General features: G+C 41.9%; 3 protein-coding genes across 6 annotated transcripts; 2 read left to right on the forward strand and 1 right to left on the reverse strand.

Moving 5' to 3' along the window:
* The first annotated feature begins 502 nt into the window (after positions 1–502).
* On the forward strand, positions 503–5,667 carry ppwd1 (peptidylprolyl isomerase domain and WD repeat containing 1). Its single transcript, XM_034122875.1, has 11 exons — positions 503–664; positions 791–893; positions 1,401–1,504; positions 1,637–1,757; positions 1,865–2,312; positions 2,395–2,585; positions 3,730–3,919; positions 4,009–4,190; positions 4,276–4,357; positions 4,433–4,615; positions 5,444–5,667. Exons 1-11 carry the CDS (start codon positions 532–534, stop codon positions 5,585–5,587), a joined length of 1,881 nt encoding a protein of 626 aa, XP_033978766.1. The 5' UTR covers positions 503–531; the 3' UTR covers positions 5,588–5,667.
* A 61-nt stretch (positions 5,668–5,728) lies between these two features.
* trim23 (tripartite motif containing 23) lies at positions 5,729–11,901 on the reverse strand. 3 transcript variants are annotated; one of them, XM_034122877.1, is made up of 11 exons: positions 11,748–11,901; positions 10,755–10,917; positions 10,362–10,483; positions 10,003–10,281; positions 9,732–9,914; positions 9,268–9,483; positions 8,696–8,830; positions 8,445–8,574; positions 8,234–8,344; positions 7,951–8,075; positions 5,729–7,298 (listed from the first exon to the last, which is right to left on the reverse strand). In XM_034122877.1, the coding sequence occupies exons 1-11, from the start codon at positions 11,844–11,846 to the stop codon at positions 7,119–7,121; spliced, it is 1,743 nt and encodes a 580-aa protein (XP_033978768.1). In that variant the 5' UTR covers positions 11,847–11,901; the 3' UTR covers positions 5,729–7,118. The 3 variants fall into 3 exon arrangements, with proteins under 3 accessions (XP_033978768.1, XP_033978767.1, XP_033978769.1); XM_034122876.1 differs by having other exon boundaries at positions 5,729–7,313; XM_034122878.1 differs by lacking the exons at positions 10,362–10,483; positions 10,755–10,917; positions 11,748–11,901 and having other exon boundaries at positions 10,003–10,086; positions 10,158–10,265.
* A 561-nt stretch (positions 11,902–12,462) lies between these two features.
* Positions 12,463–17,969, forward strand: mzt2b (mitotic spindle organizing protein 2B). Of its 2 annotated transcripts, XM_034122879.1 has the most exons (5): positions 12,463–12,609; positions 12,778–12,976; positions 13,769–13,932; positions 15,846–15,983; positions 17,154–17,969. In XM_034122879.1, exons 2-5 carry the CDS (start codon positions 12,810–12,812, stop codon positions 17,297–17,299), a joined length of 615 nt encoding a protein of 204 aa, XP_033978770.1. In that variant the 5' UTR covers positions 12,463–12,609; positions 12,778–12,809; the 3' UTR covers positions 17,300–17,969. The 2 variants fall into 2 exon arrangements, with proteins under 2 accessions (XP_033978770.1, XP_033978771.1); XM_034122880.1 differs by lacking the exon at positions 15,846–15,983 and having other exon boundaries at positions 12,464–12,609.
* The last annotated feature ends 4,277 nt before the right edge of the window (positions 17,970–22,246 follow it).

Raw genomic sequence — 22,246 nt, forward strand, 5'->3', positions numbered from 1 at the left:
TAACTTTCAGTGAATATGCATTCACCGGAATTTCGATCAGAAATGCGCTAGACGCCAAACAATCCCAGAGAATTCTTCAACCAACCCCGAAAAAAAGTACGTTTGGTTTAACCCAAGTGTTCTATGAAAATGCACCCTCGGAAACAAATAGGACTATTAGTTCCAGGAGTACCTTACAGGTATAAATTGTTGAATATTTCAACTTGAGAAATTACCATTATACAGACATTGTTTCCAAAAACGCAGAAAACAAGAAGGAACCATAATGCTAATGTAATTTTAGTTTGTACCTGTAAAACGAGTTATTTTAGCAGCACACATTGTTGCCCTAATATCTGTGTATAAAGTGCCTACAATAAAAAACTACGTAAATTACATTCTTCAGAAAAAATAGAACTTTTAAAAAATGTGTATTATTATGTGTTTAATTAAATCCCGCATGATATGAACTAGTAATAGAAAATCCATAAATCTACGCGCCGCCCGGAAGTGCCGTAACAACGAAAGCACGACGCGGAAGATTTGTCAGCAATGGCGGAGGCAGAAAACAATGTGGAGCTCAAGCGAAAAGCAGAAGACATTCAGGATGAAAAAGGGGATGCAGAAGAAGAGGAGTGGGTCGGACCCATGCCAAACGAAGCCTCCCAGCCCAAGAAAAGAAAAGGTTTGTTTATGGCAGTTAGAGCCTTCGCCACATTTTGTATTCATTTGTAGCTTCTGCTAAACAATGCTAACCATGCTAACAAAACTCCCGCTAACTCTTGTGTGTTTGTTTTGTTTATATCCTCAGTACTGGAATATGAGCGTGTTTACCTGGACAACCTGCCCTCAGCTGCAATGTATGAACGGAGCTACATGCACAGAGACGTTATCACACACATAGTGTGTTCCAAGTAAGTGCATGCCCAACAAACTTAACTATTACATTAGACACAACATACTTCACCCATATGGGACAGCTTACTTAGTTTATTATGTCCACTTACAATATTTCCAAGACTAATTATCATGCAAAACTGATAAAGGAGATTTGCAAAGTAACAGGGATTATACTGCTGTCTATTATTCAGTTACAGTTAAAATGGTGTGGCTCAATTATCAGTACAGTATTAATAGCATGTATTTTGTGCTAATCAAGTGCAAACATTCATGATTCATCTCAAAAGAACGCAATAAACTGGTGACAAAAGACTGTGCCATGGTCAATATACTTCAAACTTTAATTTAGTGTGTTATTTGATGTGAATGTCTCTCAAATCACTCTTATTAAATCATATAAAAGCTTTTCCTACACAATTATGACCACATCTTATTTATAGTATGTATGCAGGTGAGCATTACTTTATTTCTTCTTCTGCCCCAGGGTTTGCTTCTAATGAAACAACATATTTCATTTTCAGGACAGACTTCATTATCACCGCCAGCCAGGATGGCCATGTCAAGTTTTGGAAGAAGAGGGAAGATGAGGGAATAGAGTTTGTCAAGCACTTTCGAAGCCATCTTGGTATGATTTTTAATTTACCACTTCTCACTGATTGTTTATTAATGGAAAAAGGAAACGTGATTATTTCCCTTAAATATATTTTAGTGTTTGCACTTCGTATTGTAAACTTTGTTTTTGTATGTGTTTTTGCAGGTGTGATTGAAAGCATTGCAGTCAGTTCGGAAGGGGCTCTTCTCTGTACTGTTGGTGATGATCAGGCCATGAAAGTATTTGATGTGGTCAACTTTGACATGATCAATATGCTGAAGTTGGGGTAGGTTAATGTACTGTATTTGTGCATGTTTAGGAATGAAATGTTTACTAAGATTCTGGACACTTTTTTCCCCACTGTAACATGACATTTATCCTTCCTCTGTGAAGCTTTCACCCAGGCCAGTCAGAGTGGGTGTACAATCCTGGAGATGCCATTTGCACGATAGCCTGCTCGGAAAAATCGACAGGGAAGATCTTTGTCTATGACGGAAGGGGAAGCAACGAGCCCCTTCACATCTTCGACAAGATGCACGCCTCCCCGCTGTCCCAAATCCGCCTGAATCCCAAATTTAGGGTCATCGTCTCTGCTGACAAAGCAGGAATGTTGGAGTACTGGACTGGCCTCCGAAATGAGTTCAAGTTCCCCAAATATGTGCATTGGGAATACAAAACAGACACAGACTTGTATGAATTTGCAAAACACAAAACCTATCCCACCAGCCTTACATTTTCTCCTGACGGGAAGAAAATGGCCACCATTGCTTCTGACAGGAAAGTCCGTATCTTCCGCTTCCTGACAGGAAAACTGATGAGAGTGTTTGATGAATCATTATCTGTAAGTACTCACACGTCACTCAACCTCAGCTTTTAATGATGTGTCTAATTCACATGCTTATCACTGCTGCTTCGTATGTTAGATGTTCACAGAGCTGCAGCAGATGAGGCAGCAGCTCCCTGACATGGAGTTCGGGAGGCGGATGGCCGTGGAGAGAGAACTGGAGAAGGTGGACGGGATCCGGCTGACAAACATAATCTTTGATGAAACCGGTCACTTTGTGCTCTACGGCACCATGCTGGGCATCAAAGTCATCAATGTGGAAACCAACAGGTGCGTTCATATAATGTGCTGTTTACACGAGAACGCAAACGGTTGTATCCGCTACTTTTCTCTTTCGTATAGCCTGTTCGTTCACACGAGGCCGTAACGGAAACGCGGAAACGGACCCTGCAAACGGACCCCGCAAACGATAACGGGTCCCAAGGTGGATAGATCTGCGGACGGAAAGCTCTGGGGGGCCAAACGGCTCCATGTGTACGCCCTATACAATCATTTTCTGATAACGATGAAGCCATAGCCCCACCTCTCCCCACCTCTGCTGCTCACTGCTGTAGCATGGCCAGTAGCTACTGTCAGTAGCTACTGCTAGTGCTACTGCTACTGACCATGCTACAGATGTTAGTGCAAAATCTACAGCTCCTCTACCACAACCATCAGCAACAAGTGGACATGGAGAATTACATGAACTACTACATGTTGCTAAATCCACCGCGGGGCATAAACATAAGGGCAACCATGCTCGGGGGTCTTCTTCGCTGCTTTTGGTGTATTTTGTGGCGAAAGTACAGCGCCACTTACAGGCCCGGCATATGTACTACAGCGTCTCCAGCGGTCTCGTGTGAACGGAAGACTTTTTTGATATCGTATTCGGTTCGTTTGCATTTCGTGTGCGTTTGCGTGTAAATGGGGTCTAAGGGGCAACTGTCTTTAAAGCCACTTTCCTGCTGGACACAAACCCACACACAAAAATCTGGCTTTTGTATTTACCTGGAATTTAAGAGGCATTTGTTGTTGTTTTTTGCAATAGTCACAAGTATTGATTTGCTTCAGCCGGATGAGAAGTTATGGTCCTGCATATTTTTGCTTCTTTTTTGGCTCTAAGCTTTTCTACTCAAAGCTACCAAACTCCAGTCAGACAACAATAATTGTACGTTCATCATAAAACACACTTCCTTTAGACTCTACTGAAACAACATTAAAGACCAATGAAAACTTCCGTTGTTAGTGTTTTTTGAAAGAGACTCAAATGAATTACCTTTTTTAAGCTGGTTTTCTTCGTTTCAAAATAACCTGCATATGCTCCTTTCGTTGGGTGGAAAGAGTTAACAATTGATTTTGGAGATGGTTGGTTAATTAAACCTTGAGGTCAAGTATATATTGATATATTGAGATCAATTATGATTTTGCTCCTCAGATGTGTGCGGATCTTCGGGAAGCTGGAGAACGTCCGTGTGGTGCAGCTGAGTCTGTTCCAGGGGATCGCTAAAGCCACGCATGTGGCTCCCACTGTTGAGATGAAAGCATGTGACAACCCCGCCTTAGACAACGCCATGCCGGACCCCACCATCTTCTGCACCGCGTTTAAGAAGAACCGCTTCTACATGGTGAGAAAACTTGACATTCAAATCTAAAATGATACAGCTACATATTTAGTTATACTATATGTCTAAATACGTTTGTTCCCTTCCTTCAGTTCTCAAAGAGAGAACCAGAGGATACAAAGAGTGCTGACTCGGACAGAGACATCTTCAACGAGAAGCCCTCAAAGGAGGAAGTGATGGCTGCCACTCAGGCCGAGGGCCCCAAGAGAGTGTCCGACAGCGCCATCATCCACACCACCATGGGAGACATCCACATCAAGCTGTTCCCCGTGGAGTACGTTAACACTTCTTTCAGGTCTTCAGAAATCTCTTTACAACTGAAAATATATTAACAGTAGTATTTTAATTTTTTCCCCTAGATGCCCCAAAACGGTGGAGAACTTCTGTGTTCACAGCAGGAACAGCTACTTCAACGGACATATATTCCACAGAGTAATCAAGGTGAGTTTTCCTCTGTGGTCAGTCAGATATAATCATCTGACTGAGCTGCATCTAAATCTGTGTCTTTGTGCTCAGGGTTTTATGATCCAGACAGGAGACCCCACAGGCACAGGCATGGGAGGAGAGAGCATCTGGGGGGGAGAGTTTGAGGACGAGTTCCACTCCACGCTGAGACACGACCGCCCGTACACACTCAGTATGGCAAACGGAGGCCCAGGCACCAACGGCGCACAGTTCTTCATCACTGTTGTTCCAACTGTAAGTTTACACTTCACAATGGCAAACCATCTTAGACCCATTTCAGACACATTCCTTTAATGTTCTGGAAGTTGTTTGTGTTTAGATAGGAGCCTCAAGCCAGTTGTCTTTAAAAGTGGCTAAGACATTTTCACCAAGTTGGACATGCAGTGGTTTCACATTTCCAGCCTTGCTTCAGTCGGAAGTGAATGCCATCAGATTCCCATAAAGGCTACAGCAGCCCAAAATGACACATGCACAGAGGTTGAATGCATGTCTTATTCTGCCTTTTCAAGAACACAGAGTAAGATGAGAAGATAAATATACCCTCTTTTACTGTTAATATGAAGCTGCAGCTAGCAGAAGGTTAGGCTAAGTTCGCCTGACTAAATCAGCCCACCAGCACCTCTCATCTTAAACTATTTCTGTAACGGTCTCTAATGCCTAAAGACAATTAAATCAGTTTAATATACTATGAAACATTGTGAGCAGACAAAACCAATGTTCATGTTAGATTAGTCAGAGAATAGGTTGTCAAAAATGGGCAAAAGAGAAACCCTGCTGCATTTCAAATTCTCACGGTATTGATATCTATCTTACTACTTAACATAAACATAATACTATTACAAATCTTTAGTTTTACGGTTTTGTATCAAGAATATAATTGACTAAGCAACAGTAAAACTTTGACAAACCACAGTGGGGTAAATTGATTAAAATAGCGTCCCAAAGTGACGCACGGCTGTTGACAAACTGTATAAATAGGTTACAATTTCAGATTTCATCCCTGAAAATGGCTTGAATATCTTAATAATAAATGTTTAATGTGCTCTTTGTTTTTGCCTTCAGCCTTGGCTCGACAACAAGCACACCGTGTTTGGAAGATGCGTGAAGGGCATGGAGGCCGTCCAGAGGATCTCCAATGTCAAAATCAACCCCAAGACCGACAAACCGTATGAAGACATCAGCATCATCAACATCACTGTAAAGTGATCGTGTGTCTTAATCGCGTCCTGTACAGTGATGTTTCGTTTTTTACCAGAAAGAGTTATTAAAGAATGCTTTGAAAGAGACAAGTGAGAATAGTATTTTTAGTTGGTAATCGCTCAAAGAAGAAGCCTCAAACCACACAAATAAGGTCAATTAGTTTATTTAACAGCAACACATTATGAATCATTTACAAAAGCCATTATCAAGTCCACTGTAACAAAGGTTTGATGTGCCTTGTGCTTCTATGTTCAAAAACAAATGGAAATGTTTTCACAAACTGCAGAAAGGCTTTTTTAACACGTGCATTTTTTTTCTTTATTAGTATTTTTATATATAGGTACATGTTAACATTACATAGCAATGAATAAAGATTAAATCAAAGTCCAATGATGGGTCCCTAATACCGAGACAAGTGTGAGTGTTAGGCTTCACATTACATTTATTACTGAAGGCTGCTGATTAAAAGATGTACCATCTCTGAAGCACTCTGAAACACTAATAAACAGGACTTGTGAGATGTTTGAATAGATATTTTCAGTGAGATTAAAACTCAAGTCTACTACGAAACGGCAGATGGTTAATTTGCTTCCAAATAAAAAATGGTAGTGATGCAGCAAACGAGTGTATTCAACACATTCTGGGTGCGAGACTCCACAAAACGGAGGCAGAATCGGTGCATAAAACTGAGTTTCTCCCTAAAGCCTCATATCAAAGTAACATTCCCGCTCATAAATAAGTTCAGTAAACAGTTCGTTCTGTAACAGAAAACAAGAACAGCTGTGGAATTAAATAGGTTCAAACAGTACACTTAAAAAAAAAAACACAGACCCCATGAAACATCAACCACTATTGCTAACATGTGTCAAGGCAAAGTGAGAAAAGAGCCAAACTGAACATTTGACCTGTTTGAAGCCACTGGAAGTCATATTGAACATGTCTGTCCCATCTCACCTGCAAATATGCTGAATGTAGCTAAAGTTATTTCTCAGGAGTATACTGAATCAACAGAAGGTATACGATCACTACAAATACAGACTACTTTGCATTTAGTCGGGATTACTGTCACACATGGAGGTGGTTATGATGAATAGCTTGAGATAGAAAACACAGAGTTCACTGTCAGGGCACAAGGAGCATTATTAACACTGGACTAAAATCAGCTAGCTATAGGTGCCAGATAAACAGCTGGTTAATAGAAAAAAGGTTTGAACAAAGAACAGTAAGCAATGTGCTGGACCGTGTAAGCTGCCTTAGAGAAGAAGCATGATGGGAGTTTTAATTCAGGTTTTGGGGGAAAGTGAGTTTATTTCTCAGGCTAGGAGGGTTTTGTAGTTTCCGTTCTGATTCAGTGAAGTGAGAGAAAGTATTTACATCTTTATTTCCTTTGCCCACATTGGGGCACAAAGAGGGGAAGATGAGGAGGCTTAAAGCCGCAGTCTGAGGAGTTAATATTTGGAATTGAGCAAAGGCTGGGGGGGGTTAGGGTTCGGTTGTTAGGGGAGAGTCAGTTTGGGCCAGAATAGATGTTTTACATTTAGGCGACGTCCAGGACCCCGGCAGCCACCAGCTGTCTGGAGAGCCAGTCCAGCCCCTCGTGGAGACCCATCCCACTGCGGGCGTCGCAGCCCTGGATGTGCCAGCTCCGCCCACAGCACAGCTTGTGGAGGCTCAGCAGCTCTGTCATCTCCTCCACCGACACCACCCCGGGGACGTCCTGCAGACATGCAAACTGATCATCAACTCTGTCTGAGCTAAGACAAGGTTATTCACAGCAGAATCAGATTTATTTGCAGAGTATCGGTGCACACAAGAGGAATTCCCCTCCTGTTTTTGCACTCCTTAATGTACATGAACAGAAATAGATATTTTTTCATTTCATTTAATCGTTTATTTGAACCGGGACAGTGCACATCGATGAACACTTTAAAACAAAACAATGCTTACAAGCGTAAATGAGCCGGATTTTAGCTTTAAGCTAATTTCCATCCGCAGTCCCCTCACATACAACATACAAGAACATGACGTTTATATACATAGCAAAAATAAATACATGACATGCAGAAAGAGCATGAGCAGCATACTCATATTATATATATTCATATATATATATATAACAGATTAGAATAAGGAAAACAATGCTGGACAAATAAATGTTAGGAATAAATAGCATTTAAGTACACAGAGGTTTTTGGAAGAAAAAGGATATATATAAAAAGCCGCCATGGACTAACAATGCACATAAGTAAATAACGAGTTTCTGTATGTTGTAAACTATATAAGTAATGCAAATATCTGCAAAAAGATACGAGAGAAAATATGGGACAGCTGTATGGTGTAAAAACAAGCATTATCATTATTCCCTTTACCTGTTTGTTTGCAAAGATGAGCAACAAGGCATCTCTCAGCTCCTTCTCCGTCAGTAGTTTGGCCAACTCGCTGTGAGCCTCCATCAGTCTGTCCCTGTGGCAGCTGTCAATCACAAACACCACCGCTGCACGGAGAAGCAGAGTACAAAAGGGATGAAGTGAAAAATAAAAACAATATGAAAACCTATATTGAAATGTGTTTACCCTGTGCTATAAAAGCTGTACGTGACATTTAGAATAACATTAAACACGATATTCAAAGTATATAGAGCACCAACAGTACCTTGGGTGTTCAGATAATAGTGTTTCCACAGCGGTCTGAGCTTATGTTTGCCACCCACGTCCCAGATGGTGAATTTCAAGTTCTTATATTCAACCGTCTCCACATTGAAACCTTTGACAAAAACAGAGAACAAGCTTTTTTTTTTTTAAGAGCAAAATCTTTGTATTTATGTAGAATAATTACAATCTGATTATACTATAGATGCATTTACCAATAGTGGGGATGGGTTGCATGAACTCATCTTGTTTGAGCTTGAAGAGGATGGTGGTTTTACCAGCTCCGTCTAGCCCAAGAGTTACAACACGGATCTCCATCTTGGGGCCGATGTGGACCCGGTTGTCCTGAAACAACAACATATTGCGACATATTAAAACAAAGTCAACATCTGAACTATTAGTGAAGCAATTCTTTGCTGCTCCATGCAGACCAGCAGGAGACACAGTCATGGTGGATAGTGTGTACCTTGGTGAAGGTGACAGGGATGCCAGCGTCCAGCTGAATGTGATCTGCCAGCTCTGTGAACTGATGCTGCTGCTTCTGAAGCGTCTCCAGCAAACAGTTGATCTCCTGCTTAGACAGCACCACCCTGCAGTCATCCTGCAGCAGGAGAGAAGCAACATATGTCAGAGATATCACTATATCGTATGAGTATCAGATATAGAGGCCCAAAAAAAAAGGGTAACTGGATAAAACAAAAAATAAAGAAAATATGATCTATCTGTAGGGTCCTTTCCAAATTATGTCATATATATATATATATATATATATATAATAATCTAATCCTGTTAGCGCAAAAACTGCCATATTAGTGGACGTTTATTGCACTATTAAAATGCAGTGCGTTTAGAATCTGATGTATGCAGCGCCTTTCCTTACTGCACCATATTTAAAAATGGTTTATTTTTAGTTAATTAGATTTAAAATAAAATGTTTATAGGGTCCAGGATGAAAAATACTGAGGTACTCATTGAAACTTTTCTTCTTTCTTAAAAAGATCACGGTATTTATTTGGGTGTGTGTGTGGCGTCTCCTACCTGCTGCAGAGTCTTCTCGCAGTGCAGGCAGGCGGTGGAGACCTGGGACAGCAGGATGGTCATGTCCTCCTGCTGCTGCCTCAGCCAGATCAGCCTCTCCCTGACGTGAGCGTCCACCACGCTCAGCGCCATCTCCTCCTGCCGGCACAGGGTCTCGTGGAGGTCTGCAAAGTACGCCCGCACACAGGACCGCGCACTCTCCGCTGTGCCGGGGACCTGACGGAGGCAGGAAGTCAAGTCAAATGTATTTATAAAGCGCATTTTATAGAACAGAGGTAGACTCAATGTTTCAAAATAACAGAAAAAGGCTCAGATGATACATGACAATAAAAACGAAGCTAACAATGTATTAATATTCATTTAAAATAGAGAATAATAGTTCAGATTCTTAATTAAAGTTTTACCGGTTAACCACCTACTTTAAATCTAACTAAACATTTTAGATTTCTCAGTCAAATCCTTACATGTTCAGTGTGCACCATGCCTATTCCGTCCTCTACTATCTGCTCTCCACCCTCTATTTGCTGCACGATGCCCACCAGCTTCCTGGAGTACTCGGACACTTCATCTGTGAAGGAGCGAATGCAGTGGGCCATGTCCAAAATGGACGCCCGGATCTGATTCGCTTCAGTCTCAAGAACAGTGTGCTGAAAAAGAGAAATGGTGAACACATGAGCATGCCTCTCTAGATGAGGATATCTAACAGGAGTTCAACTGTAGTTTATTTGATCCTACCTTGTGTCCCTGGTGCTTGCCGTACTCCTTGCACACACAGCACATGAGGGGCCCGGACTGGCAGGCCTCCTCCAGGCAGACAAACTCGATGGCGTGGACCTGATGCTGCGGGCAGAGGGTCTTCTCGTGAGGTTTGTCCGCCAACGGCACCCGGCGGTGTTTGGCCAGCGTCCGGGTGGAGTGGGTGTGCTGGGAGCACTCGGCACACAGGTGGGTGGCACACACGGTGCAGTACATGGAGGCCGTGTGGCTCTCATCCTCATCACACCGGATTATACACTAGTGGAAAAGAAGAACTGTGAGTGAAAGGTGCTGTAGTTGTGATGGTGATATTTGATCTGATTTATGGGTTTCCTTACTTCTCCCATGCCTTTCAGAACATCCTCTGCCATTCCTGACTGGTTGCTGGCTCCATTCTGGAGACGCTCCAAGAGCTCAAGCAAAGCAAAGTTCTTCTTCAGACCCCAAACTCCAGAGTCACCTAAACAGATGTGGAGTAAAAAGGATAAACTTGAAGACAAAAGGACATCAAAAGGTTAATAGTTTTACTTCCAAACAGAGAAAACAGTCTTAATAATACTTACAGAAAAAGATATGGACTTTTATGGCTTGATGTTCATGCTTTTTGGTGTGTAAATGCTCATGGCTTCTCTGATTTATACTGAGCAAAGACTGGCCAAGATATTTCGAAACAGAAAATGCCTAAAAATCCACAACAGGAGTTGAATATTTTATTATGCACCCTTACTCACCCAGCTCAGTGACCTGTCTGTCGAAGGGACAGCGGACCGCTCTTCCATGGAGAGGCAGCCGGGTGAGGCAATCATGGCACACTGTGTGCCCACAGAGCAGCAGACGAGGGACCTTGTCCCCCTGCAGAGAGAAGACATCCTCACACACACCACACTCCAGCACCTGTAGGTGAGAAAACATGTATTGACAACCTTGTCTTTGACAGTCACTGCTGCAGATAAAGTCAGAGGAAAGATATATCGGGAAGTTGGCACTGATTTTACAATGTATCCCCTATGTGCATGCAGATTGATGCACAACAAGGACTTAAAGAGAATACAGGAGTCGTATAGATTAAGAGTCTCTGAATGTGTGTGAGATTCAGTCTGCTCCACTCATAGCATGTAAGATGGTTAACCCTCCTGATTTATAACTGTGATCTTCGATAAATGCTATTTTGACATCTGCTAAGAGCAATTTTGAGAGGGGCCGGTTTTAACAACTTTTTTGACAACCGGCCAAATGACTTGTGATATATTACCAGCAACTCAATAGATTACTTCTTTTGCATCTGGTTAATTGAGCAAATGTAACAACCACTTGCATACTCTTTCAGGATTTGGCAGGGGCTTATTTTGTGCCCTGCTTGCATGAACACTGTGCAGATACTTTTAAAATCTATCCCGTTACTGAGGCAGTCCACCTCTCAGCTATGACGCCAGCTGGTAGACTGCTAGCATACTGCAAACACAAACACCAGGCTGGGATTTTGCACGAATATAGCCAAGTCGATTACAAAAAACACACAAGCAATAACATTCTTCTCATTTTTACTATTATTTTCCTGCCAAATCTAGCCGACTGTTTGGCATCCACTGACACCAACGCCAACGCAGCAGCCAAATCAGAATCCACGAAGACGAAATGACTGTCGATCCATGGAGCAAACTAACGAAACAACACGATCACATCGAACATAACACGGCAGTGTATTTTAATGACATTACACCAACCTTGACGTTGCCTCCGTGAGCCCCCCTCCCGTGTCTGATGCAGGGCTCCATCGTCGCTAGGGCGCCCTGCTTGTTTATTCCTGCTGCAGCAGCGGCCATTCTTGGACGACAGCGCAGATGACTGAGCAGGTGCGAGAGGAGAATCCCCCAAGTACTTCCGGTTTCGTTCGGTGAGACATATGCCGTTCTTTCGTCTTCTGTGTTGTGTATTCATCTTTATATATACAGTCTATGGTATTCATTCATTTATTTATTTTGTATTCATGTTTTGATTCATGTTTAAACAGCAAAAAAGTGGAACAAACATGTGAGGTGTCCACAACTGTCTGCATTCCGTTTTTAGCTAATTGTATTCTATTCCACATGTACATAGTTCACTGCTCCTGCATTACTTTATTGTTCACTTGCAACATTCTCTTGCACTATTTTATTTCTTTGTTTCTTTACACTATTTTTTATGTTTTATGTCTTATATATGCTGCATTGTTGAAGAAGTCTGGGACTTTTTCATTCCGCAGTGTTGCTACTGTACATATGACAATAAAACATTTGAATTAAAAAAGAATGTATACAGTTATCGTCTTTCTTCTTTGAAGCGCATGCGCATTACTTTAAAGTATTGTTTACGCATTGACTTGACTGATACCTGATTAATACAGAAAAATCGGAATGAAAACAGCATAATCATATCATATCTGAGGGAATCAATTTATTTGTATGCACATCACAGCGAAGAAGTCACACTGTTTGTCTTGTGTTGATGACGTATTGTTGACGCGACTCTCCTGGATCTAGCAAGAGGGACAGTTTTTAGCTAACGGAACTCTACTCTTACCGTCAACTAATAACTGTTATTTTAACGGTAGGTGTTTCAATGTATTAAAATAGTCGTTTGTCGTTACGTGTATGTAATAGAGGAGTATGAAATAAAGTAGTTCCTCCATGTGTTCATTCAGGGCGGGCAACTGGAAACAATACAGCACTATTGACCCAGTGTCTTTAATAACTTCCCCATCTGTATCCTCTTCAGTCTTTCAGATCCACCTGCCTCAGGTATCAGTGATGTCTCAGCAGACGGCCCCCCCCGCCCCGGACTCCCCCGCGCTGCTGGTCACCAGCAACGTGCAGAAATATGCCATCAAGAAGAAGAAGGTCCTGAGCGTGGAGGAGGCGGAGCTGTTCGAGCTGACCCAGGCTGCGGGGGTCACCATGGACCAGGAGGTCTTCAAGTAGGTGCAGTCACAGGGGGAAGTAACTAAGTACTTGTACTGTACTTAAGTACAATGTTGAGGTACTTGTTACCTGAGTATTTCCATGTAATGCTATATACTTCTACTCCACTACATTTAGAAGGAATTCATGTAATTCTACTCCACTACATTTATTTAACAGCTGTACCTACCTTTAACAAATGGCATCTCTTTTAAGTCACAAAAGAGTTTTGTGATGATTTAAATATTTTCCAAAAAAAAAATTCAATCAGAACTTTGTTTGGCTACAACAATTGATGTATACTGTTTTTTAAAGATTCATATTGTCATATGCACAGTTGGAACAGTATGGAATTAATACCTGAAGTCCCAGGCTCCTTCAACAATGCAACATAAATATATATTAGACATAAAACAATAACAAATTGTGCAAAAAGAAACAAAGAAATAAAATAATGCAAGGGAATGTTGCAAGTGACCAATGAGCAATAAAATCCTACTTTGATGCAACAATACTATCTAGAAATGTCACATTTATAAATATAATTATTTACACACATAAAGGTCATTTTTCTGCACAAAGATTACTTTGACTTGTTACACTTTAAGTACATGTAATACTTTGTAAGCTAGCATATGAATCCAGACTTTTACCATTTTTATTTTGACAATAATCAATTGGTACTTTTACTCAAGTAAAGCGTCTGAATACTTCTTCCGCCACTGAATATAATCAGCAGAAATGTGACTGTAGTGCATATGGACTCATAAACAGGAACTCTGATTTCACATTTTCCTCCCCCACCCCAGGATCATAGTGGACCTGTTAAAGATGAACGTGGCTCCTCAAGCGGTCTTCCAGACTCTGAAGGCGATGTTGGCAGGTCAGAGGGTCGCTGAGAGCTGCGGCATCGGGGAGTCTTCAACGGCGCCCCACACCACCAGCATCACCACGGCACCAACCGAAGCCAGAGGTGAATGTCTGCAACACACACCATCACTACTATATTTATATGGAAAGCCTAGTTTAAGGGCTCATCACACAAGTTGTGCAGATGTCAGTTATCTCCACTGAATGAGCTGCAACCAACATGAGGGTGAGCCAGATCTGTACATGCACATACACACTGGAGCGGGGGCCTTTTTCACAGCGTACTTGATATAATATTTAAGGCATAGAATATAATATATAGCAATAACATTGGTTACCTTCTATTCAGGTGTCACAGTCAGCCATGGCAGCGTAATTCAGCTGCATATCTGCAGGAAAATAAAGAATAATAATGAAGAGGGTTCAAAACAGTTAACGGAACACACCAACAATGAACTGATTGCGTGACATTAAACACCACAACTATCATTTTGTGAGAGTATAAACTATTCATAAGGTTAATTATTGTTAAGATAAGTATATAGTGTGATTTAGGAGTTTTAATTCCTAAATCACAAGTCAACCAAAATTGAATGAAGCCATTATTGAAATGATTAGGTTGGCATTACCTTTGTATGCAGTGATAATGGAAGTGTCTGCTTCTAGTAGTCAAGAATGCAACACAGTGACAGTTAACATTTTTCTTTTATTTGGCACAATAACTTTCCTGCAAGTCACCTTTTACTGTCAAATGCCTTTTCAGATATCCCAGTTGGCTGCTACAAAATCACAGGTTTTGGTTAGAAGCTGTGACAAACAAGGAATATGCTTATTGACACCAGTAGATGTTGTGTTTGTAATGGATCCCTTTATCCAGAGAGACAGAGTTCAAGGTCTCCATAGCTCAGGCTCACAGCTTTTCATAACAAAGTATAGAATGTTTTCTGATTCTTTTGTAATTCTTCTTGTGCTCTTTGCCTCTCCCAGCCCTCTTTAAACATGTAAACCATTCACATTCCTGCTCTTAAGTACTGTTCACACTGTAGTAGAGGCTCATTCCTGCACTCTGCATCACCTAATCCCCCTCACTCACTAAACTCCCTCTTCAGTCACTTAAGCCCTTGCCACGCGAGGACAATATCGATAACGGACCGCAATCGTTATCAAAAAAGTCTTCCGTCCACACGCAACAGGCACCAGAAACGTGTCCGTTCACACGAGACCGCTCGAAAGCGCTGGAGACGCTGTAGTACATATGCCAGGCCTGTAAGTGGCGCTGTAGTCCTGCCACAAAAGCAGCGAAGAAGACTTCCCGCGCATGGTTGCCATGGTTGCCCTTCTGTTTATTCTCCGCTGTGGACGCTCTGGCTCTTTTTCTCCCTCCCCGAGGCAAGCGTTTGCTCCTGCTGTAATTCTCTCCGGTAGTCCACCAGCAGATGACACCCACCTCTCCGCCTCTTCCAAGGGACGAGGGGACAGAGCAGCAGAGTTTCAGTTAGATTTTTTTTTGCCGGTCAACATGTCCGTTAAAGTTGAAATCTTCCGGACAAAATTTGAAAAGTGCCGGTCAAAGGTCAGGTAAAAAACGGAGCCTCTCTTTTCCTCCCCCTCTTCTGACAGCCCAGCAGCTGATCTCTGAGCAGGAGAGGTGGGGAGAGGCGGGGCTATTGCTTCAACGTTATCAGGACATGATCGTATAAGCGTAAACACGGAGCCGTTTGCCCCCCCAGAGCGTTTCGTTTGCAGATCTACCCACCTAGGGACCCGTTATCGTTTTCTGCGTTTCCGTGTCGGCCTCGTGTGGCCGAACCGTCTATCTGATAGTGAACTGTAGCAGATACGACCGGTATCGTCCTCGTGTGGCCGGGGCTTTAAAGGTGAACTGAAGAACGAGGATATAAAGTAGATCTTCTTCAAAAATAAATCTTCACTGTGTGCATGTCAGTCACGGGGCTCTCTAATTTATTTTCTATCACTTTTGAATTCTGTTTTTCCTGTGCCTGTTGTTCACTGAAGAAGAGGACTCTTTGGTCTCTGGAAAGAGCCCTAAGCGTCCTGCAGCCCCCCCCTCAGCGTCTGGCCCCAGAGCCACAAGGGTCAGCACTAAGATTGTGGTCTACGGCTCCCAAGACGCTAACCCTCCTCACTCTCAAGGTCCCCTCTGCTGCACTCTGTCCACACCCCCATCTGTCCGCTTGCCTGCCTATATTACTGTCATTAGTGTTCTGCATGTTTCATCACTCCATGGACCAGCATCAGTGTGTGTGTGTGTGTGTGTGTGTGTGTGTGTGTGTGTGTGTGTGTGTGTGTGTGTGTGTGTGTGTGTGTGTGTGTGTGTGTGTGTGTGTGTGTGTGTGTGTGTGTGTGTGTGTGTGTGTTGTGTGTGTGTGTGTGTGTGTGTGTGTGTGTGTGTGTGTGGTGTGTGTGTGTGTGTGTGTGTGTGTGATGTGTGTGTGTGTGTGTGTGCGGTGTGTGTGTGTTGTGTGTGTGTGTGTGTGTGTGTGTGTGTGTGTGTGTGTGTGTGTGTGTGTGTGTGTGTGTGGTGTGTGTGTGTGTGTGTTGTGTGTGGTGTGTGTGTGTATGCCGCGTACTTTACAGTGGGGTCCTTTCACAGTGGACATTTTCCCTGCCCAATATATTTTTAATTGGAGTTTTAGTGGCAATGCTTTCCCAAGTCTCTCCCAATCTCAAATTTAAATATGACTATTATTGTTTTACCACTTGCTGCTGCAACGAAAACATTTCCGAAATTGGGATTAATAAATTACATTGTATCTTATCTTGACACATTACATGCAGCTTTAGGGGGATAATATACCAGGACTTCTTGACTTTACATAACGTTCGTAGCAGTGGTTCATGAATTGACTAACTATTTTTAAGTATAGGTATGGTTGTGGTAGAGTTGAGCAAGGGTGTGTTTTATTATTTATTTTTTATTTAACCTTATTTGTAAGGGAAATAATGTTTTTGGTCTCCCTATTTAAATGTAACATGGCCTTGCCTACATCTCTTGAGACAACCTGAATGATCACAGCTGTTGTTGCCAAAAGCCTATAGCCTCTTCTCCCAGCTTTAGTCAAGTGTGCAGTGTTCATGTGCAGTGCTATAAACTGTATTTAAAAGAAGTTAAGAAATTGTGTCTGTAAAAAAAATGTCATTTTCTGTATGTGCAATGCGTTTGTATCTTTTCCATGTCATCGCCCTTCTCCATTTGTCATGTTCTCGGAGCATGTGTAGCTACAATCATCCCATCTAAACGTCTGTCTGCCCCAGTCTATGGTCTGCCCTTTAACTTGCTGTGTTTCCTCCTCTTCTCAGCAGTGCGCAGTAAGGCAGCAGCGGGCCACAGTGAGAGGAGCAGAGAGGCCTCCAGCCAGCGGGTGCAGCGGCAGCCCAGCGCCACCAGGGGGCCGAAGACCAAGAGCTCCGGCAGCAGCAGCTCCTCCTCTCAGATAAACTCCACATGAGCCCCAGGTCAACATGACACCGTTTGTAAATATGTAGTTTTCTTTACATCTAACTTATCTCTATGTAAAACTGAGTGATGTGTTTTTAAAGGGTTGTTTCTCCCAAATTACAAAAAACAAACACTTTTTTTTTCATCATTACATGAGAGTTGAATTTGTTTTTGTTAGTGCAGATAACAGTATTAAAATGAAACGTATTCACAGTGTTTTAGCCTACAGTTGTTAACATTTTGGCTAATTGGCACAGTTAAAAGTACGCTGAATTATTTATTTACAGTTGCTATTTCGAGTGTAGTAATGGATATAAAGAAAACTATCTCTGGATGACTTTGATACTGAGAAAAACAAAAACATATTATTGTTCCAAGGCAAGTTCAGGAGCTAATTTAATTAAGTAGGTATTACTAATGTTCTTTTTGTATTTTGGGTAAAGCAATCCTTTACATTTCAAACATCATGTAAGGTAGTCCGGATGTCTCTTCATTTTTTGTTCTGGCAGATGTTTCTGTAAGTGAGGAAAGCCTTTTGTTGCGTTTAACTTTTAAGAGTATGGCAGAAAAACTAAGAAATATTTAACTTTTTCTACACAAAATGGAAATGTCTGTATTCAATGTGCAACTTTTTTATAAAATGTATCTTTAATAAATCCAATAACAATATTCTTCCCTGATATGACCAATCTCTTGCATACTTTTAATGAGTTACTCATCAATCAAAGTTGAACTCTTATTAATCTAATATCTCAAGTTGGTTTCCTGCACTCTTATCTTCAGTTTTAAGTACAACACATCGCATGGAAAAATCCAGTATTTATGACCATTGTTTTATTTTCAAGGATTTTATTGGATTTTTTTCCTTCTTCCATTGCCTTTGTAATCTTGTATTTCTTCTTGCTTTTCAGTTTTTTAAATACTGAAATCTTGCTTTTCAATGTTTTGGTGACTTGCACAGAGAATCCTGATACACTCATCGATCGATAAAGACACTACAACAGCAAAAGGCACAGAAAGGCGGGCTTCTTTCTCTCTTGGCTAGTCGGAAACAATTACCTGCAGATCTCCGAGAGTGTCTTGTCAGCCATTCTTCTTTTTGTCTGACTCTGAATGAGTACAGCTGTTCTGCCTTTCTCTTCCTGAATGGTTGAAAATACAGTCAGAGCCTTGAGGGAATCAGCTATTCTGAGACGAGACACATTTATAAAAATGACTTTCAAGAATGCTCTCCGCTATTGATCTTGCTCTAACTGTGATGGTCTAATTTGTTATTATTTTCTGGTCCATGAATGTGAAGAGGGGTTGATATATTTAATATGTTTCAGTTTGAAATGTGCTGCCTCTATGGTTCTGAATAGTTTTCTGCTCCGTCACATGGGGGCAGTAGAAGCACACTGCAATCACTTTTGTCCCACAGTTGCACCCACATCTTTTCTCCAACCTCTCTCCTTGCTATTATGAATGAAAGTGAGTCTGAAATGAATGCATTTTGTGTGTATTTGAAACAAAGCATCCTTTCGTTCACACACAGACAGAGAGTTTACCTCACAGGTGATGCAGAGGGAGAGGGTGGATGCTGTGGAGGTGGCAGGCTGCAGGGCTTCAGCTGCGGGTCTTTTATGTGGCCGTTTGTCCTGGTTATGTGTTCCTGCCTCTGCTCTGCGCTCTGCATTGATGGCAGCGTGCCTGTAATTGATGGCACCTTATTGCTGTGGTGTAGCAGGTTTAATGGGGCTTGACAGAGCAAGAGAAAGCAGCATGCAACCAGGGAGGGAACTTAACCCTTTCCCTCACACCCCACCCTCCATCCCAGTCTCCCCCCGCCACCCACGCCTGTTTTTCGTGGTGTTGGCCTCCTCCCCCCCCCCCCCCCCTGCACATCAGTGCATGCAAACACAAATGAGAATACAAATAGGGCCCTCGGTGATTAGCTTGTTTACGATTCCTACTGTTATCAGTGGTCATGGTAATGGCAGCTTGGTTCATGATCAAGGAAGCCCAGACACCCCTCTGACTGCACTTCTGAAAATAAATACTGGCCAGCTGTTGGTGCTCTCCCCTGTTTTGCTTGGAGGAACCTAAATGTGTTTGACAAAGGTAAACGGCTGGGAATCTATTTACAAACTCGCAGACTGTAGTTCCTGGTCGTTCCTGAAGGGGCCAGTGTGGATCTGAGCTAACCAACGTGGCCTTCCACTACTGTGCATTTTCCAAAGGCATCCACTCCAGCGTTTTGGATGTGTTTATTTTGTTATGAGGGAATTTCATGGCTAGTGCAGACTCCTCCATTAAAAAGGGAGTGTTATCCTTCACTCAGACACACCACACACACTCCTGTGGATGAATGTGGTGAATCTGTGCACGCGCATGTACACACTATATGCACCATTAATCAATAGAGACGATGAAATGATGCTATTGTGTGCGAGGCGAACAGCACGTTGAATAATGAGCTAGTCAACGCTGTTGGCAAATCATTAATGTAAGGTGTTGGTCTAAACCAAGTTCTCACACTCTCTGTGCGCAAGCTGTTCCCAGGTGACAAAAAACTGGGGAAAGACACTATTTTAGGAGCCGATATCACATCTCTCTTTTTATATCCCCATCACTTGTATTCCCTACAGATTCTCTTTCTCTTTCTCGGGGGTGTGTGGAGGAATATCACCCTGTTTTCCTTCCTTTTCTCTCCATCTTTCCTCCTGGGTATTATCCCTTCCAGTGAACTCTTGGTCCACATTTCTCTCTGAATTTATAGGCCACTTTCCCTCACTTGTTGTCTCTCTACATTCCCTCCCTCCTCTAACCCCTTCACTCTCCATCATCGCACCGCCCTCCCCCCTCCGCTCCCCGCCATCACCCTCCTTGCCAGGCTGGCTGCAGATTGGCTATTTCCTGCACGCGCTCAGTAGAGCCCTTATCAGAGGTAAAGTGCTGATTGTTGGTCTGTCTCTCAGGCTGACTGACAGTTCGGGCTGCGCTGCTGAAATGCCTGATTTGGTCAATGTTTGTCTGTGGGCCTTATCTTCACACCTTATATTAACTGCCTTGACAGTATGTGCAGGCAGTCTCTCTCCATCTTGTTGCCCCCCCCCCCTTTCCCCATCACCACCTCCCTCCATCCTCTGTCTCTATCTCCATTCACTCTCTGCTACGCACTATAGTCTTTCAACCACCAGCTAAACACTTTCTCGCTGATCCTCCTCTTCCATCATTCCTCCTTGGAGCTGGATCAGCACCTCGAACACCACAAACGCCAAATTATTTCTTGTTTTTTTTATTCCATCCAAAAGCATTCCATAAGGGTCAGTTTGCCAAAATATACAAAAAGACACATTTCTCCACACTTAAATGTTAGCCGTCTCAAACCAAGCAGATATTTTGGCTTTTATTTTCCAGGGTTTTAAGATGTTCTTCTTTGTGAGTTCTGTTCACAATTCATGCAGGTGAATTGAATAGCATTTTTGTTTCTCAAAGCATTGGCCAATGGCATTTGAAGAATTTACAAGCACAATGTCAGTTGGAGGAACGTATAACTAAAGAAGTATTAATTATTCAATTCAAGTGTTCAAAGTAACACAATTTTTATTTTATTTTGCAGTTTAATTTGAAAAATAAACCCTTTGGAAGCAGGGCTATGGCAAGAATTAAGAACCACTAAGGTCAGGAGTAAAAAAGCTGGCATAAATTCCTTAAAAGGTTTTGATGAATTTTACACAATTACATTTTTTTAAAGAGGTGTTCATTTTAATTCCTGCAGATTTTATTTAAATGTAGCAGGTCTTTCAAGGAAATTCCTCTAGAGATCATCAACTACTTATGAACTCAACCTAACACTGAATAAAAAAACAACTAGCTTCGTCTTCTTTTCCTGTAATTAGCAGATCGCCACTTTAACTTCAATCTTATAAGGAATCTTCCTCGGAAATGAGTCTTGAGATGCTTCATTAAGGAAATTGTACATGCAGTCGAGAGATTTAAAAGCTCTAAAAAGTAAGGAGTTGGCCCTTACATTTAGATTACTTTGGAACACGTGTTAGCTTTGTATTTCCCACAACATAAAGTACATTTCTGTTTCAATTGAAGAATATTCTGAATATAATGAAATCCTAAATCATATGTTTGCTTTTTTTGTGGCCATAATGTAACTTGAATCAGCCTCAAAATTGGGTAGCTTTTTATTGAACAATGTAGACTTGTGGGGTCTCTGAAACCTAATATTCCCCGAAATATATACACAATCTCAGTGTCCTTATTGACCTCACTGTAACACATCACAAACATATTCAACTATATGGTTGATTGAGGATTCTCAGTGATTAATATTACAAACAAGTGATGAGTTGTATTTGTAATTTGGTTGTACTGTCCCTTTAAGGACTTGCACAGCTGCATGTACAGTGGTGGACAAATATCCAGAAGCCACATCATAATAAAAAAACACCAGCATTAACCTGTGGCATTGAGTTTAATGGTCACCTCCATAATCTGACTTGAAACCCTCAGAGTGACAACAGAAGTTTGTAAACGTATGAACTGACGAACAGTAATTCACACACACATCTGAACCCAAAAGATCTTCCAGCTTTTTTTTTAAGTATCACTAATAGACAGAGACTGAGGAGGTAAACATGGCCTTTTAAGCGTTATTTATTTATTCACTTTATTAGCAAGAGGCTGTTCATTCCGTCTGTTAATGGCAGCTGTGGGAAGGAATAGAGTTCACACTCACTTGGACCCCCATTGTGTGGCAGGCTGTCAGGTTACACACACACACACACACACACACGCACACAGGCAAACACGCATAAACACTCATGCACAAAAGGCGAGACACTCTGCACAGCTGCCTGCGAGGTGCGTCTTAGATTAATTGTTTTCTGAAATCACTGTAGTTCAGTTTTTCTTTGGATAGGTGCCTCTGAGCGGTGTTAGCCTGCTCTGGCTGAATACAGAA

This window comes from Trematomus bernacchii, unplaced genomic scaffold (assembly GCF_902827165.1).
Source record: "Trematomus bernacchii unplaced genomic scaffold, fTreBer1.1, whole genome shotgun sequence".
Classification (NCBI taxonomy): domain Eukaryota; kingdom Metazoa; phylum Chordata; class Actinopteri; order Perciformes; family Nototheniidae; genus Trematomus; species Trematomus bernacchii.

Excerpts from the sequence above, each read along its gene's own strand:
- ppwd1 (XM_034122875.1), top strand. The coding sequence starts at position 532 with ATGGCGGAGGCAGAAAACAATGTGGAGCTCAAGCGAAAAGCAGAAGAC. Across the intron at positions 1,505-1,636 it reads GCACTTTCGAAGCCATCTTG|GTGTGATTGAAAGCATTGCA; the intron begins GTATGATTTTTA and ends GTGTTTTTGCAG. Across the intron at positions 2,586-3,729 it reads ATCAATGTGGAAACCAACAG|ATGTGTGCGGATCTTCGGGA; the intron begins GTGCGTTCATAT and ends TTTGCTCCTCAG.
- trim23 (XM_034122876.1), bottom strand. The coding sequence starts at position 11,846 with ATGGCCGCTGCTGCAGCAGGAATAAACAAGCAGGGCGCCCTAGCGACG. Across the intron at positions 10,484-10,754 it reads CAGACAGGTCACTGAGCTGG|GTGACTCTGGAGTTTGGGGT; the intron begins GTGAGTAAGGGT and ends ACATCTGTTTAG. Across the intron at positions 8,345-8,444 it reads GCAACCCATCCCCACTATTG|GTTTCAATGTGGAGACGGTT; the intron begins GTAAATGCATCT and ends TTTTTGTCAAAG.
- mzt2b (XM_034122879.1), top strand. The coding sequence starts at position 12,810 with ATGTCTCAGCAGACGGCCCCCCCCGCCCCGGACTCCCCCGCGCTGCTG. Across the intron at positions 12,977-13,768 it reads ATGGACCAGGAGGTCTTCAA|GATCATAGTGGACCTGTTAA; the intron begins GTAGGTGCAGTC and ends CCCCCACCCCAG. Across the intron at positions 15,984-17,153 it reads TAACCCTCCTCACTCTCAAG|TGCGCAGTAAGGCAGCAGCG; the intron begins GTCCCCTCTGCT and ends TCTTCTCAGCAG.